Here is a 16,468-nt window from a genome sequence, read left to right as displayed (position 1 = left end):
CACCAAATAGCGGACACTGAACGCCACCTGTCTTCTGGTTTACTTCCCAACAAATGCTCATCTTTGGGCCTTATTCAAACGATCCCCTCCCCTACACCACAACTTATGGCTAACATGTCTATTCAAATCAGTGACCCGGGCATCCCTCTACTCCTACAAGACCAGTCGTTGATAGTGGACACCCCAAGGGAACTTGTGACTAGTAACATTAATGTGGACCCTTCCTTACATTCCATCTTGGAAGAGGTTCCACCAAATATGTCATCTAAAGTAAAATCAGGGTCTAAGAAAAATAGCAAACTCCACAAAAATCCAAGACCTGGGGCCACAGTAAAGAGAAAGCGGGGGGGGGTGAGGGTATGAAAGGCAGCCGCCCAAAAACACCAAGATTACACTCCAGCCCCATACAAGATAAAAATGCCCAATCATCTACTGTGCCTGATCCAACTGACGGTTTAACTCAGAGGATTGAACATCTTGTTAAATCCCTATTATTGCCGTTATCTGAGAGAATTAAAAGGCTAAGCGAACAATTAGATACTCTAGCAGCAGTATCTTCTTCGAACACCACACTACTGAAAGATTTGGTCATTCTTCAAACTACTGAAAGTCAGAAATCTTCTGGCACTACCTCTCTAGGTGATCCTCTACTACCATCTAAAGCCAATATACAGCTCTCGCTTAAACCTGTAAGCGTGCTAACTCCTAGAGGAGAGGGGAAAAAGTTAGCCCCACCTAACATCTTAGGATGCAAAACCACTAATAACATCAGGGCACTCTCCCCGAATAAACCCTTGAAAGGAATGGTCGAGCACATTGATTTACCACCTGAGGCGGCACCCTATGTTGTTATACTCACAGGAGTACCAGAATTGACATCAGGAAAGAAAGAGGGGTTTACAGAACTTAAAAACAAAGTAATCTATTGGCTAAGTAAGAATAGACCTTTGCCCGCCAATATTAACAGTGAGATTCTATTTGTGAGAAGGCTGTCCTGGCTAGGGTGTAGGCCTAAGGATATTGAGGGTGATATCGTAACTATTAATTTCAAAGACCGGAGAGTAGTTACTCATACAGCGGATTGGTTTCTTGAGAGAGGAGGGGAAGGAATATCAACTCGTCTCCTGAGTTATTTCTACCTCCAATCTCTCCTCATCCCTTGCAATAATAGATCCACTCGTAAAACATCTAGAAATGTCAGACATCCTCCATTGCCTTAACAACCCAGTACATTCAGTCGCCGGATGGACTTCCTCCCTCTTCCATCCCTCCTAGACAGGCCTCACTTGTACCAACAGAAATATACATATAATATACCTCAGTACTCACCATGGTCTGTCCCTGTTACAAATCGCTTCGAGGCACTGACAGACCTAGATGATCTGGATTGACAGATGGAAATTAACCCGGAAGTTTATCCCCATGAACCCCCTATTGTGGCACCTAATTCTCACCTTAAAATTGTAACTCCTGGCATGGATGCTCATAACCATTGTGATCAGGGAATCTCAATTAATGAGGTAATCAATGACCAGGTTTATATTAATCCTGATAAATCATATACTGGACTCCTCCCCCAATTGGATTCCCTTATTGATCTTAGTCCCCTTCCTACTTTAAATTCCACACGCAGAGATAAAATTACCAATGATCCTCCAATAAGGAAGACATTGGCTGTCCAAAACATTATCTCACGGAATGTTGCAGGACTTCTTAATAAAATATCGCATCAACCCTGGTTAGATATAGTGACTAATTATAGTATCATCTGCCTTCAAGAAACGTGGGCTGTAGATGAACTACCATATACCAGGATATCAGACCTTTCATGCACCTGCACAAATAAGCCCACAGGGGAGAAACAAAGGAGGCTTGACCACATATGTCTCTATAACACAGGGCATAAAAGTAATAAGACATTTATTTACTGAGTATTATCAGATTTTAGCAATTAGTTGGGGTCACGTAAAATTTCTGACCCTCATTAATTTTTATAATAATATTCCAAGTAACAGCCTAGAAAGCCAGATCGATAAACTTATGCAGAGTGTTGACACTTCTAAGACCCAGAAAGAAGATGAGCTGGTTCTGATCTGGTTGGGTGATTTTAACTGCACAATCTGCCCACATGGCTCCAAAGGCATTTGCGGCCTTGGGGAACATAAGGACGATAACCCAACCCACTTTGTCCACTCTAATCTGGGAAATTCTTTTAATAATATGCTCTTTCATTTTAACTTGTCTTACATTAATGAATGATGTACCCCAATTATCCCCTTCCAGCCAACTTTTCATGGGCGGGGTTGCAGCTCAATCATAGATTTCACCCTTATATCCTCAACCAGTGCAGGGTTAGTTACTAATTGGGAAACGCATGATGTCTTCTTCTTCAGCGATCATTACCCAATTTCTTTCAATCTGAAAATTAAAAACACTCATCAGACTTCCATAGATAAGTTTAACTATCACCCTAACATTAACTTAGCTACAAAAAATGGCTACTCTATAAAATGGGACAGGGTAAATCCCGTAGACTTCCTATACAACTTAATGGAAATCTCCCAACCTGATATACTTGTCTGTCTAACAGAAACAGAGGAGTCATCAGAAATCATGACTTCCTTTTTAAAAATTCAATGTGACCTTAAAAAACTGTTAACTAGAGAGCATCGATCTAACTCCAAAAATAGCCACGGTTGGTTCGATAAAAGCTGCACTAAACCACTTCAAGCTCTCAAAAGGGCATTGCACAAAACTATAAAATCTCCAGCTGAGATTCGCAAAACCAGAAAATCTTACAATTTGGCTGTAAAAATGAGGAAACAAACATTAAGGAAAGAGGCCTGGCTGTCTCTAATCGAAGCCTCCAAATCTAAGGACAACACAGCCTTCTGGAAAGCGGTTAATGCCCCTTATTTACAGAATAATCAAACAGACATTATAGACACAGCCATAAATGGGGAAACCTGGGTGAAGCATTTTAAACATCTATATGATAAAGCCGAAAATTTCAATTATGGTAACCCTTTGCTGGATGGGGTATTTATTAAGCAACCTACAATTTTATTGAATTCATTCCCGTTAGGCATAACTTTCTCCTGCCCGGAGATCACAAAGGCAATCAAAGACAGCCCCTCAGGCAAAGCACCTGGCCCGGATGGTGTCCCGACAGATGTATATAAAGCTGAGATCGATCTTTGGGCTCCTTTGCAAACCAATGTTTTAAATCACTCTAACCGACATGGGTTTCTACCGTCCTGGTCTGAAGCCATAGTCGTTCCAATTTTTAAAAAAGGAGACAGAAACGACCCCACCTGCTACCGGCCAATATCACTCTTAGATGCACTAATGAAGGTAGCAGCCCGGGCAATTCTAAATAGAATACAACTTTGGGCAGAAGAAAATAAGGTAGTATCACATTTACAATATGGATTTAGCCCTGGTAAAGGCACTATAGAACAGAGCCTAAACTTGGCCTTAGTCCTATCAAAATATACCCAGGCAAAAAAGGGAAAACTTTTCGTTACTTTTGTGGACCTGAGTTCCGCTTTTGATTGCGTGAACCATGAGACATTATGGTCTATTTTGTGTGAGATGGGCATAGATTTCAATATTCTCCAATTTATAAAAGCATTGTATAGGGACGTAGGAGCCAGGGTACGCTTTGGAAACAAAGGGGAGTGCTCTGATAAATTTTTCATTAAGAGAGGGGTGCGGCAGGGGTGCATTTTAGCGCCCCTGCTTTTCACCCTATATATAAACTCTATTGGCAAACACCTAACGGAATCACAGTATGACTACCCGATGATTCGGGGAACTCCGGCCCCATTACTCCTCTATGCTGATGATGCTGCCATCATGTCTCGAACTAAAATTGGCCTTCAGAGGGCCGTCCTGAAATTCGCAAATTATATGAAAGAACGAGGGCTAAAAATTAACATCTTAAAAACATATACGATGGCCTGTGGTCCCGGAACAAAGAAAGCCCCTTGCTCAATCTTCTTAGACAATAAGAGGATCGAGACCACAGATCAATTTTCCTATCTTGGAATAAACTTTGATAGGAAGGGAAGATGGCATGTAGCTATTAATGCCAGAAATTTAGCCTTCATTCGAGAAATAGGCGCCCTGAAAAAGTTCTCAGCTAAACTAGGTGGCAGACGAGTGAAAGAGTTGATTGAAATTTATAAAGCTAAATGCATCTCTACTGCCATTTATGGAGCTGGTCTTTGGGGCATTGAAAATTCATACTTGATACAAAAAACAGAAAATCAGTTCTTACGCTATTTATTAGGTGTTCCCAAAACAACAGCAACTTATTTTACACATATTGAGTTGGGTATGCCGTATATCTCATATGTTATCAAAATTGCGCCTATACTACTGTGGCATAAAATTTGGGTCACGCCTGAGACCTCACTAAACAGAGACCTAATCACAGATTGCCTTAGTCTCGATGGATTAACCAACATTAAATGGCTTACCTATGTAAAAAACATGCTGACTGATCTTGGTCACTCTGAGTTTTTCGCGAGGCCATCAAGTTTGGAAATGGTGCCCAGAAAAACGTTAAGAGAGTTGGCTCTCAACCATCTAACAATTAAAAGATGGAATCTGGAAAAAACTAAAACAACAGTCACTGATTTCCAAAAAATAACCACGCATGAAGGCCCTCAAAGGTACCTCTTAATCCAGCCAAATTGCTGTGCTCGAATGCTATTGACCCGTCTCAGATTTGGTAACTTTTTTCGTATGATTACTTTCCCTGCCTGTAATATTTGGTCTAACGAAATTTTATTATGTCCCTGTGATGACACTTCTGCTCAATCAAATATTCATTGTATTTTATTTTGCAAATTTTACCAGTTGCCCAGGGGAGCTTTTCTGAAACCAATCTTAAAGGATTGGGGAATCCGCACTTGCAGACTAGCCATGACTAGGCTATTACAATTAGAAAATGAACGTATTATCTCTGCAGTAACTAGCTTTTTAAAATTGGCCATCAAATTTCGGAACTCAATGCAACCATCCTAAAATGCACTATGTCTTTGATCATTTTAATCTTTTTATCTGTTTTTATCTGCATTAAATATGTACTGTATTTTCTTAAATGTATGCTTTTATGATTTTACTCTGAAAATCGAATAAAGCTTTCTTGACTGACTGACTGAATAGTGCACCAGCAGTCAACGGATTTTTAGACCGTGGTGATGGTATAACTGGTCAACATGTTTCAGCCATGTAGCCTCTAAGAAGGCACGACTTTCATCAGCACCTAAATAGCTACTGCGTTGCAAGTGAACCAAAGCAAAGGATGCTATAGGTGCACGTTCTTTCGATATGTTCATAAATGGTGTAAGATACCTAAAAGAACCAAAAACAAAATATCAAAATAAGTGGCGTTTCACAAAATCAATCTTGAATTCAAGAAAGATAAGAGGTGAGTTCAACTTACCCGTCAATACTGGGTAAGTCATGTCATGTTTGGTGTCAAACGCTTTGGAATACGACCCCCGCCAGTTCTGGCGGCGGGGGTAGCATTCCACTCTTCTAGAGGGAGAGACATGTTCACACTGGCTAAACCCGCTAGGACTTTCCTGAGCCCTGGCATCACAAAATGGATGCCTCTGCCACATACAAGGGTCTGGCCTCCTGCTGCTGACCGAAACTCCGGCAGGGGAGGCCTGGACAATAGGTTTCCTGTCGAAGGGAGGTGTGGCCACCACCCCAGACAGGCTGATGTGTATTGGGGCTGGGCAGGAGCACTCTCTGGTGCTTTGAAGTCCTGCACTGGGGGCACGTTTGCTGTCCCTGTGCATAGCCCAGTTCAAACCGGTTGCAGGGGCTACCTGGCCCTGCTCTGGCACGAAACTGGACAAAGGAAATGGGTGTAACCACCCCTTTTTCCTGGCCCACCCATAGGTGGGGCCTTAGAGTTAGTCCATCCCCTAAACTTACTATAAGTATAGGAATCCAGTCCCTAGGACTAAAGATTACCCTGGACGAAACTCTGCAACGTACATCCTGGACCTTCGATGTTCTATCCTGACTAGAAGACTGAAGAGATCTCCCTTGGGGTCAAGGTGTGACTCCCCTGCTTGGCAGGCACCAAAGAAGCAACTGACCGGTCTGCATCGCTGAAGCTCCCGCCGGACGCCGACATCTTTGCATCACCAGAGGTGGATTTCCAGACTTCACCAAGGCAACTCTGAGACCACAGCAAAGCTGAGGCCCGTGGCAATCATGCATGACGTGGAACCGTGACCCCTGGACACCGTGAACTTTTGCAGCAACACTATCTTCCTTATCCTCCTTGAAGTTGTGCTTTGGGCTTCGAGTAGCCCCAGCCTTGATCACCTCCTGCACCGAAGATTGTTGGCCTCCGCTCCACGAGTGACCCGTGGGCCAGCTTCAAGTGCGACCGCTTGAGGCTCCTTCTTGATCACTGGCCCATTGGCTAGCAGCTCCCCACGAAGGCCCTTTTCTGATTGGACTTACCTGGTTGCTCCAGACGTGCCCCGACTTATCCTCACTGGGTGAGTCCCTCAGACCTTGCTGGTCTGCACCGCAGTGCTTTCTCTGAATTCCAGTGACTTGCCGTTGCCAAGGCTTGTTGGGTCCATTCTGGTCGCCTACACCGCAGCACTCAACAAACTTCATCGGACAGGTCGAATCTGGCTCGTGGACTTCATCGGCGCCTCCTGGACCTCGTGGCTGAAGAGTCAAGACACCCATCAACTCACCTGAAGCACCCAACATCTGTGGGCATTGGTCCATCCTGCCTTTGGTCACTGGCTAGTGACTCAGACTCTGTCTCCTCTGCTTTCAGGTTCCTTCCATCCCAGATCCAGGCTTGGATCTCTTCGGACACTTCTCCTCTACACGGCAGCAGCAGTTCTTTGCAGGCTCCCATTGAAATCGACGACGCGACCCGACACCAAAAGACACCTATGCACCCGGCTTTCCTGGGTGAGGTAACTCGAGTACTCCTGTGCTCTCGTGGGTGCTAGCCCTAGAACTTCTTAGGTCCAAAAGGGTTTGGTCCAGACTCGATTATAAGTGTTCCTAATCTTTAAATTTCCAACTGCGACATTGTCCATAGAAGATAACGGGAACCCGCGGTTGTGTTTACACACTGCATACAGTCCCCGTGGGTCCCCTGTGTCACTACCTTGGGTGGTTCCTTGGGGTCCCAGCGATTCTACAGGCTCTAGGCCTTGTGTCTATCCCAGTCGTGGTTCTTATACCACTTTTTTGGTATATGGTTTGGTACGCCCCTAGGGCCCAAACATGTATTTGTGCTATTACTGATGATTGCTATCTTGTAACTTAAGTATTTCGAACTCCAGTCTCATAAAGAGACTAGAGGGGTGTGTGTTAACCTAAATACATATATTTTAAATATATACCTGGTGTGGTTGTCCTTTCATTTGATCATTCAAGAGGTTATTATGGTAAAACAAGCCGCTTTACATTCCTTCAAGACTTAGCCTGAAGGCTGCTCTCCATAGCTACCACTAGGAAAGCTTTCACATAAGATTGTCTTTAACCATTCACCATAAGGGGTTGTTTGGACTGTTACAAGGTGCCCACTAGAACTAGTGGACAGCATATATCAGGCCACCTTCTCACAAATGACACCTCTTTAAGAACTCATTCTATTGAGTGAAGGAGAATATCAGCCCCCATGTCCGTCTAGGCCTTGCTTTCCTTGAAATGATCATGTTTGGGTAACAGTGCACTGCCCCATGCAGGTGCAGCCTATCAATGACTACCTTGTATGGGTGTACACAGGCAGAATAGAGATTTAGTTCCTGCCTCTCTAGAGAACTAACAAGTGACACACTTAATGCTGCCACAAATGTCCTTTTGTGCTGAACATCATTCATAAAGTCTTTCAATTCACTTTTGAGCTCATTGTTTTGAGGTGTCTGGGACTCCCAACCCGGTATTTGGAATAACAAGAGTGTCCTGGCATCTGTAGTTATGATTCAGATCTCTGGGGTCTCGTGCCAGGGCCGCAACAGGTAACCGGCACAGGCGGTTGACCTTGATGAATGTCTGACTACAGGCACTAACTCCGCCGGGTTCCATGTTTCCTAAATTTATTTATATTCACCGTACTAGGTGAAAACCGTGAGTGACTGGTTCACCCTCCAATAGTTGGTACAGCTTAGCATGTGTACTTTCACTACACTGAGGCCGTGTTTCCTTGGCCTTTCACTTCTGGTCCTGAAGAAAGCCTGGCAATCTATTTGATATTGGCTGAAACATGTAGACCAACCGAAGGATGTTTAGGATCAATTATATCTCCTAATATCGCCATCAGTATTTAACCTTGTCCCAGGACCCCACTATCAAAATTCTTCCTGGTTTGGAGGGGGATCCTTGAGAAAATTCCCTTTCTTACTGCCTTTTACAACAAAACCCGTTCCGCTGTAATCGGGCGTCGAAGCACACCTAGGATGCACTCGGCACCCTAGGTGGGAACCCAATAATGAAGCATGCCACTAGCTAGGTTGGTGGCTGAGGGTTCTTCTGAGAATTCTAAAGGTTTTTTTCCAGTATGATTGCTTTTGGATGCAGTTGCCCTTGTTAGGGCCCATCCCTATTGTTAAAACCGTTATGATTCTGTGCAAATCCTTATCTTTTCAAATTGTGATTTTCTACACCGTATTCATCTCTGCAACAGTTGCACTTAATATCATTTTCCTGCTTGTAACCAATTTGCATATTTTTCCTAATGAGATTTTGCAACAATATAAGTAAAATTGAAAAACTGATGGCCAGAATTCTTTGTTTTGCTCTTACACTTTTCATTGGCCTGTGTTTACATTTCCCTCCAGACATGGAAGATCCGCAAAGGCCTGCTGGGCAGGGGGACAGTCCATCACAGCATGATAGGGGTGCAATATAGTTTGTGTGAGTCCCTGACGTCTTTTTAGCAACACCAACAATAAAACCCGCAGATGTCCATTCAGTCACCTTTGTGGCTTCACATTCGATGCTTACAGCACCGCAAAGTACGAGTCCCTATGGGGCAAATGTATTAAAGAGTTGCGTGGCTGTTGCGCCACGCACCAGGGTGCAAGAGCAACCCAACTCTTACATTAGATTCCCCAAGCCACGCAAGGCCACCTTGCATTCCACTGCATGGCTTGATAAATCTGGAGGAACGCAACGCAGCGCAGTGCATTACTCTGCCTATAGATGGCATTCCGTGGGTGGAGCATGGGTGTCCGCATGTATCCACCTATGGATTTTGGCAGATTCCTACATTTACTGGTAGACCTGGGAATGCGTCAAAATGTTGCGTCTCCCCAAGTGAGGCGTAACGAGAAGAATTATCTTCATTTCTCCTATTTATTTCCTATTGTTCTGTCGGTTGCATTCTGCAGCACACACAGAAACAGGAAATGCCTCAGGGAATTGCTTTTGTGCAGTACGGTGAATCTTCCTGCACAAAAACAATCCTGCTTACAACGCCGGCACCCCTGCTCCATGGTGCACGGGGGCCTGCATTGGCGCTGGGCTGCACACTGTGCACCAACGTAGGGATCAGACAAGAATACGCCTTATTATGTTAAGTACAGCTCATTGCTGCCCTTTCACGCAGCACAGCTCAGCAAGGCAGCGTGCTGCACAGTGCTGCATCATTTTATCATAAATACATTTCTATATGTGTAAAAATGTTGGCACGAATGATCTGAGCAATATTCGTTAGGCCAAAAGAAACAAAAATAAATACAGCAACAATGCCTAGATGGAATTTCATCAGATATCTGTGCAAAAGTGTAGTCAGTAGCATTTATTGTCTGTGCAAATCCCACCCTAATGTGAGTGCAGCATCTGACCCCTTGAAATGAGTAAAGCACACGACCTGCATGCATGGGTGGCGGAGGCTTGCAGAGTGTGAGCTTGTTGCCTGGATGAACCAGTAGAAAAAAGCCTTTTCTGATGTGACCTGGCCATGTCTCTTTCAGCCACTATCACAGTGATCACAGGGCAGTGCTACACAACGTCCAACGGTGAAACAACGCTGGGGGCCACGTGGATCCGGAGAGAAAAAGTGGGAAACTCTACAGATGACTGGAAGAGCTCATTGTGAGTAATGGGGGGGGGGGATGTCAATCTAGGGATCTCAGCAGGGTTTGTGAGGAGGTGGCCATTGATGTGTGGGGGAGAGGGCTTGTCAAACTAGGGATCTCAGCAGGGTTTGTGAGGAGGGGACATTGATGTGTGGGGGAGGACATGTCAAGCTAGGTATCTCAGCAGGGTTTGTGAGGAGGGGGCCATTAATGTGTGGGTGGGGGTGTGACAAGCTCGGTATCTCAGCAGGGTTTGTGAGGAGGGGGCATTGAGTTGTGGGGGAGGGCTTGTCAAGCTAGGGATCTCAGTAGGGTTTGTGACGAGGGGGCCATTGATGTGTGGGGGAGGGTGTGACAAGCTTGGTATCTCAGCAGGGTTTGTGAGGAGGGGGCATTGATGTGTGGGGGAGGGCTTGTCATGCTAGGGATCTCAGCAGGTTTTGTGAGGAGGGCCATTGATGTGTGGGAGGGGCTTGTCAAGCTTGAGATCTCAGCAAGGTTTGTGAGGGGGTGACCAGTGATGTGTGGGGGAGAGGGCTCTTCACGCTAGGGATCTGAGGAGGGTTTGTGAAGAGGGACCATTGATGTGTGGGGGAGGGTTTGTCAAGCTAGGGATCTGAGCAGGCTTTGTGAAGAGGGGGCCATTGATGTGGGGGGAGGGCTTGTCAAGCTTGGGATCTCAGCAGGGTTTGTGAGGAGGGGCTATTGATGTGTGGGTGAGGGCTTGTCAAGCCAGGGATCTCACCAGGGTTTGTGAGGAGGGGCCATTGATGTGTGGGGAAGGGTTTGTCAAGCGAGGGATCTCAGCAGGGTTTGTGAGGAGGGGCCATTGATGTGTGGGGAAGGGTTTGTCAAGCGAGGGATCTCAGCAGGGTTTGTGAGGAGGGGCCATTGATGTGTGTGTTGGACAGCTTGTCAAGCTTGGGATCACAGCAGTGTTTTTGAGTAGGGTGCCATTAATAGGTGGGGGAGGGCTTGTCAAGCTAGGGATCTCAGCAGGGTTTGTGAGGAGGGGCCATTGATGTCTGGGAAGGGAATGTAAGGCTTGGGATTTCAACAGGGTTTGTGAGGTGGGGCCAGTGATGTCTGGGGGAGGGCTTGTCAAGCTAGGGATGTCAGCAGTGTTTGTGATGAGGGGGCCATTGATGTGTGTGGGAGGGATTATCAAGCTTGGGATCTCAGCAGTGTTTGGGAGGAGGGGGCATTTATGTGTGGGGGATGGCTTGTCAAGCTAGGGATCTTAGCAGAGTCTGTGAGGAGGGGGCCATTGATGTGTGGGAGAGGGCTTGTCAAGCTAGGGATCTCAGCATGGTTTGTGGGAAGGGGGCCATTGATGTGTTTGGGATGGGCTTTAAAGCTAGGGATCTCAGCAGGTATTGTTGGGAAGGGGGTATTAATGTGTGGGGGAAGGCGTGACGAGCTAGGGATCTCAGCAGGGTTTGTGAGATGGGGCCATTGATGTGTGGGGGAGGCCTTGCCAAGCTCAGTATCTCAGTAGGGTTTGTGAGGTGGGGCCATTGATGTCTGGGGGAGGATTTGTAAAGCTCGGGATCTCAGTAGGGTTTGTGAGGTGGGGCCATTGATGTGTTGGGGAAGGTATGTCAAGCTAGGGATCTCAGCAGATTTTGTGAGGAGGGCCATTGAAGTGTGGGGGGACATTTCAAGCTTGGGATCTCAGCAGGGTTTGTGAGGAGGTGGCCATTGATGTGTGGGAGAAAGGGCTTGTCAAACTAGGGATCTCAAAGGGTTTGTGAGGAGGGGCCATTGATGTGTGGGGTAGGGCTTGACAAGCGTGGGATCTCAGAAGTGTTTTGGAGGAGGGCGCTTGATGTGTGGGAGATAGGCTTGAAAGCTAGGGATCTCAGCAGGGTTTGTGAGGAGGGGGCATTGATGTGTGGGGAGGGCTTTTTAAGCTTGGGATCTCAGCAGGGATTTTGAGGAGGGCGATTGATGTGTGGGGGATGGGCTTGAAAGCTAGGGATCTCAGCAGGGTTTGTGAGGAGGGGGCATCGATGTGTGGGGGAGGGTTTTTCGAGCTTGGGATCTCAGCAGGGTTTGTGAGGAGGGGCTTCTGATGTGTGGGGGGGACTTGTCAAGCTTGGGATCTCAGCAGGGATTTTGAGGAGAGGGCCACTGATGTGTGGGGAATGGCTTGACAAGGGTGGGATCTCAGCAGTGTTTGTGAGTAGGGGCCATTGATTTGTGGGGGAGGGCTTGTCAAGCTCGGGATCTCAGCAGGGTTTGTTAGGAGGGGGCCATTGATGTGTGGGGTAGGGCTTGACAAGCGTGGGATCTCAGCAGTGTTTTGGAGGAGGGCGCTTGATGTGTGGGAGATGGGCTTGAAAGCTAGGGATCTCAGCAGGGTTTGTGAGGAGGGGGCATTGATGTGTGGGGGAGGGCTTTTCAAGCTTGAGATCTCAGCGGGGTTTGTTAGGAGGGGGCCATTGATGTGTGGGGTAGGGCTTGAAAGCTAGCGATCTCAGCAGGGTTTGTGAGGAGGGGGCATTGATGTGTGGGGGAGGGCTTTTCAAGCTTGGGATCTCAGCAGGGATTTTGAGGAGGGCGATTGATGTGTGGGGGATGGGCTTGAAAGCTAGGGATCTCAGCAGGGTTTGTGAGGAGGGGGCATTGATGTGTGGGGGAGGGTTTTTCAAGCTTGGGATCTTAGCAGGGTTTGTGAGGAGGAGCTTCTGATGTGTGGGGGGGACTTGTCAAGCTTGGGATCTCAGCAGGGATTTTGAGGAGAGGACCACTGATGTGTGGGGAATGGGCTTGAAAGCTAGGGATCTCAGCAGGGTTTGTGAGGAGGGGGCATTGATGTGTGGGGGAGGGTTTTTCAAGCTTGGGATCTCAGCAGGGTTTGTGAGGAGGGGCTTCTGATGTGTGGGGGGGACTTGTCAAGCTTGGGATCTCAGCAGGGATTTTGAGGAGAGGACCACTGATGTGTGGGGAATGGCTTGACAAGGGTGGGATCTCAGCAGTGTTTGTGAGTAGGGGCCATTGATGTGTGGGGGAGGGCTTTTCAAGCTTGGGATCTCAATAGGGTTTGTTAGGAGGGGTCATTTATGTGTGGGGGAAGGCGTGTCAAGCTAGCGGTCTCAGCAGGGTTTGTGAGGAGGGGGCACGACAACACTGTTGTGATTGGCCCGAGAGGCCTGGTTGGCAGTGCCTGGGAGCCTAGAACTGTTCTTCATCCAGATGTGCAACACAGCCAGATAGAGAAATGCTGTATTCACATGATGGCGTGACCGGCCCACGACAGCCGTCCAAACCCTCATGCGCACTTAGAGAGTGCCCACCACTTCTCCTACCCCCCTGATGAGAGCCCAGCCCGCCCCGCCCGCCCCGCCCTAACCTGGCTCCATACTAAAAAAAAAATGATAATAACTTGTGTTTTTATCATTAGGTTTTTGCTTGGCACGGCTCTGAGAGCAGTGGGGCGATGCGCCACCGCCTTAGCGGAGGAGCCACTGCTGATGTTAAACACAATGCAACCTGCCCTATGGGCAGTTGAGGGCCTGCTCAAGGGATGGCTCATATGTATTCGAAAGGAAGGTTTATGCTTGGCTAAAGGATTCTTTTGCCAGATAGGAATGGCCCTTTAAAACTTCACACACAGGCTGCAATCGCAGGCCTGGGGCATGTCTCAAGTGGGTGGCACAATAAGTGTTGCCGATCTACTACTAGCATTTAATTTACAGGTCCTGGCTACCTGTGGTGCCACTAACTAGGGACTTATGAGTAAATTAAATGTGCCAATTGGCTGTTAGCCAATTTTACCATTTCTAAAGGAGAGGGCACAAGCACGTTAGCACTGGTTAGCAGAGGTAAAGTGCAAAGCGTCTTAAAGTCAACAAAATCAAATTCAGAAAAATAGGAGGGGTGACGGCAAAAGGTTAAGGGGTGACCTTGCAGAGAGGGCCATGTCCAACAGGAAGTAAAGAGGAATCACAGGGCTGCATTTAGTTTCTGTTCTGTTTCCCTCATCCCCCCAAGGCACCAGGTCTCAGGAAGTCATGATGTTTCCATAGCAACTGCATAAATATTTATCTAACAGAATGTTTTGAGATTTCAGTGAATAAATCACAGTTCATCATTTGTGCTGTTTGTTTTGACCTCTTGCAGAGCATTATTGGGCTCTGTAGTGTCACGGCACGTGGTGGGCTCTCAGTCTCAACATGTCTGGTATGAAGGGGCATATTTATGAGAGGTTTGCATCATGTTTGCACCACGCTAAGTGGTACATGCATGACGCAAGCCTCTAAGTCAGTTTTATGAACCTGCGCAAAGTCAATTTGCGTAGCATTGATTGGCTTAAAAAATCTGGAGTAACGCAACGCAAATAGCTGCGTTGCCTTACTCTGCGCAGGGGAGGCATTCCATTGGGCGCTGTGGTGGGTGTTTCCACGCAACTCCAAGAGTTTTTTACACATTCCCAGATTTACAAGAACTTGTAAACCTCGGAAGATGCCAAAATTGTACGCCTCCCCAGGTTAGGCTTAATGAGGAGAAATATCTTTATGTCTCCTTGTTTTTCCTCTTTCAATGCGCGCTCATCTCATCAGCACACATACATAGAGGGTCATGTCTCTGAGAATAGTTTTGGTGCAGGAAGGTGTCCCTTCTGCCTGCAACGGAGGTGGTGCAAGGGTGACTGCATTGGAGCGAGGCTGCCAGAACAGCGCCAGCGCAGGGGGAAAGGACAGGATTACGCGTCACTGGATAAATACGGTGCCTTTCTGCCCTTTCCCAGTGACGCAGGACTGCGCAGCGAGGTGACGTGCGGTGCTGCAACGCGCCACTGTTTTCATAAATATGCCCCAAAACTTGGGTCAGAGATGCAAGGATCTCCAGAGGGAACTGGAAACTGATTGTAGAATCATTCTGACATGATGCATCGGTGCAGATGAAGGGTGTCTTCAGAGATGCCAAGCCTGAGTGGCACTTCATATCCCATCAGCCAGTTCGAAAAGGAAATCCATTCCAGTGTGCCCCATGCACCTCTCGGCCACTGCCTTATCTGGATGGATTTAAATCAATTACAAATATGGCAAAATGGATTAGTGCATTAAAATAATTGTCACCTTCTCAAATTAAACATTCTAGACATTTGTCAGGGAAGGACAGCTGAATGATAACACAACGCAGCGTTGCATCGCAGCATTGTGGGAACCGACTGGATGACACACCTTTGTGTGTAGTGAAATGTATACTTTACAGATGTCTGTCTATTCAGGGCCGATTTTAGACAGATCTTTAAACTATCTCCTCTCTGCTGTTGCTTCGACTAATGTTTCAGCATTATATTCCAGAGGCTTCATCAGGACAGAGGAAAGAGCATTCATGTGTAATACGTCACCAGAGATCTTAAAAATGAGCGGAGAGGAGTTTTTGAAAACTGTCAATGAGGTGTTTCTCACAAGGGGTTCACAGCTAGTACAGGCAACCCAGGGGCAGTGTGTTTGGGGTCAGCAGAGGTCTGTGGTTTCATATTCTGTTAAGGGGAAAACCGTTGGCATGGCCACACCTGGGAAAAACATCTTACAGGGAACAACCGTGTACAAGATGTGATGGCGCCGTGAAGTGTGCCAGGAAACACCCCCTCCGTTGCAGGTCACGTGCTCTCTGCCTGGGTGCTGGCTTGGATGGTTTTATCACCTCTGTTGCAATACTGAGAAGAATACACCAGCAGGACCTTTCTTTCTTATGTACCTCGCATGACATCTTTCTAACATGTCTGTTATTCCTATCACACAGGGTTGGGTCAGTAAACTTCTCAAAGTATGTTCAGACAAAAGGCTAAGCGGCTCGACCATGGACTGGAGACCAGAGTCAGACACACAGCACCCAGGCACCAGTTTATGGCAAAGTGAAGAATAAGTGTGCTGAGGAAACCCTGAGAACATCACATCCAGACTCCAGAGGCGCCATCTGCGCCATCCTCTCGTCCAACCGCAATGGCTTCTCCAAACGTATTGTTCATTTTAGAGACCATTAATAAAAGAGATGAAAAGGTGTATTTGGCTTTGTGAATGCTTGTTTGGAGGTGAACACCTCCACGATAAGGTCGTTAACATTCTCTTTCTAGGGTGCATTAATGCAGCCTACAGAACACACGCGATGCCCTGGCTGGCAGCGTGCCATGTGGCATTGGTTTCACTCCATGTGCCCAGTCACACCCCTTCCTTCCCTGCTTCTGCAGCTGCCTCCTTTTCTTCCCCCCTATCTTAGCTCCCGCTGTTCTCTCTACTGCTCTCCACATCTTCTTCTTCTGCCCTCCTATGTCTGCGTCGCTTTATCGCCTTCTGCCCAACACCTACTCTCAATGGTGTACCCCATCCTACCTGCGGCCAGGTGATACTTGAGGGACGGGCGTCCTT

General features: G+C 46.9%; 1 protein-coding gene across 1 annotated transcript in view; it reads left to right on the top strand.

Annotated features, from left to right (window-relative positions):
- LOC146863613 (avidin-related protein 4/5-like) overlaps window positions 1-16,105 on the top strand; it is a 29,707-nt gene extending 13,602 nt beyond the window's left edge. The window contains exons 3-4 of the mRNA XM_085627642.1: window positions 9,984-10,104; window positions 15,846-16,105. Coding sequence (XP_085483768.1) covers window positions 9,984-10,104; window positions 15,846-15,891 — 167 coding nt within the window. The 3' untranslated portion in view covers window positions 15,892-16,105. The remainder of the gene's footprint in view (window positions 1-9,983; window positions 10,105-15,845) is intronic.
- Window positions 16,106-16,468: the final 363 nt, after the last annotated feature.

The sequence above is a fragment of the Triturus cristatus genome, chromosome 2_1 (genome assembly GCF_964204655.1).
Source record: "Triturus cristatus chromosome 2_1, aTriCri1.1, whole genome shotgun sequence".
In the NCBI taxonomy this organism is placed as follows: Eukaryota; Metazoa; Chordata; class Amphibia; order Caudata; family Salamandridae; genus Triturus; species Triturus cristatus.
Note: the sequence above shows the minus strand (reverse complement) of the source record. Positions and strands in the feature narration are given on the sequence as shown.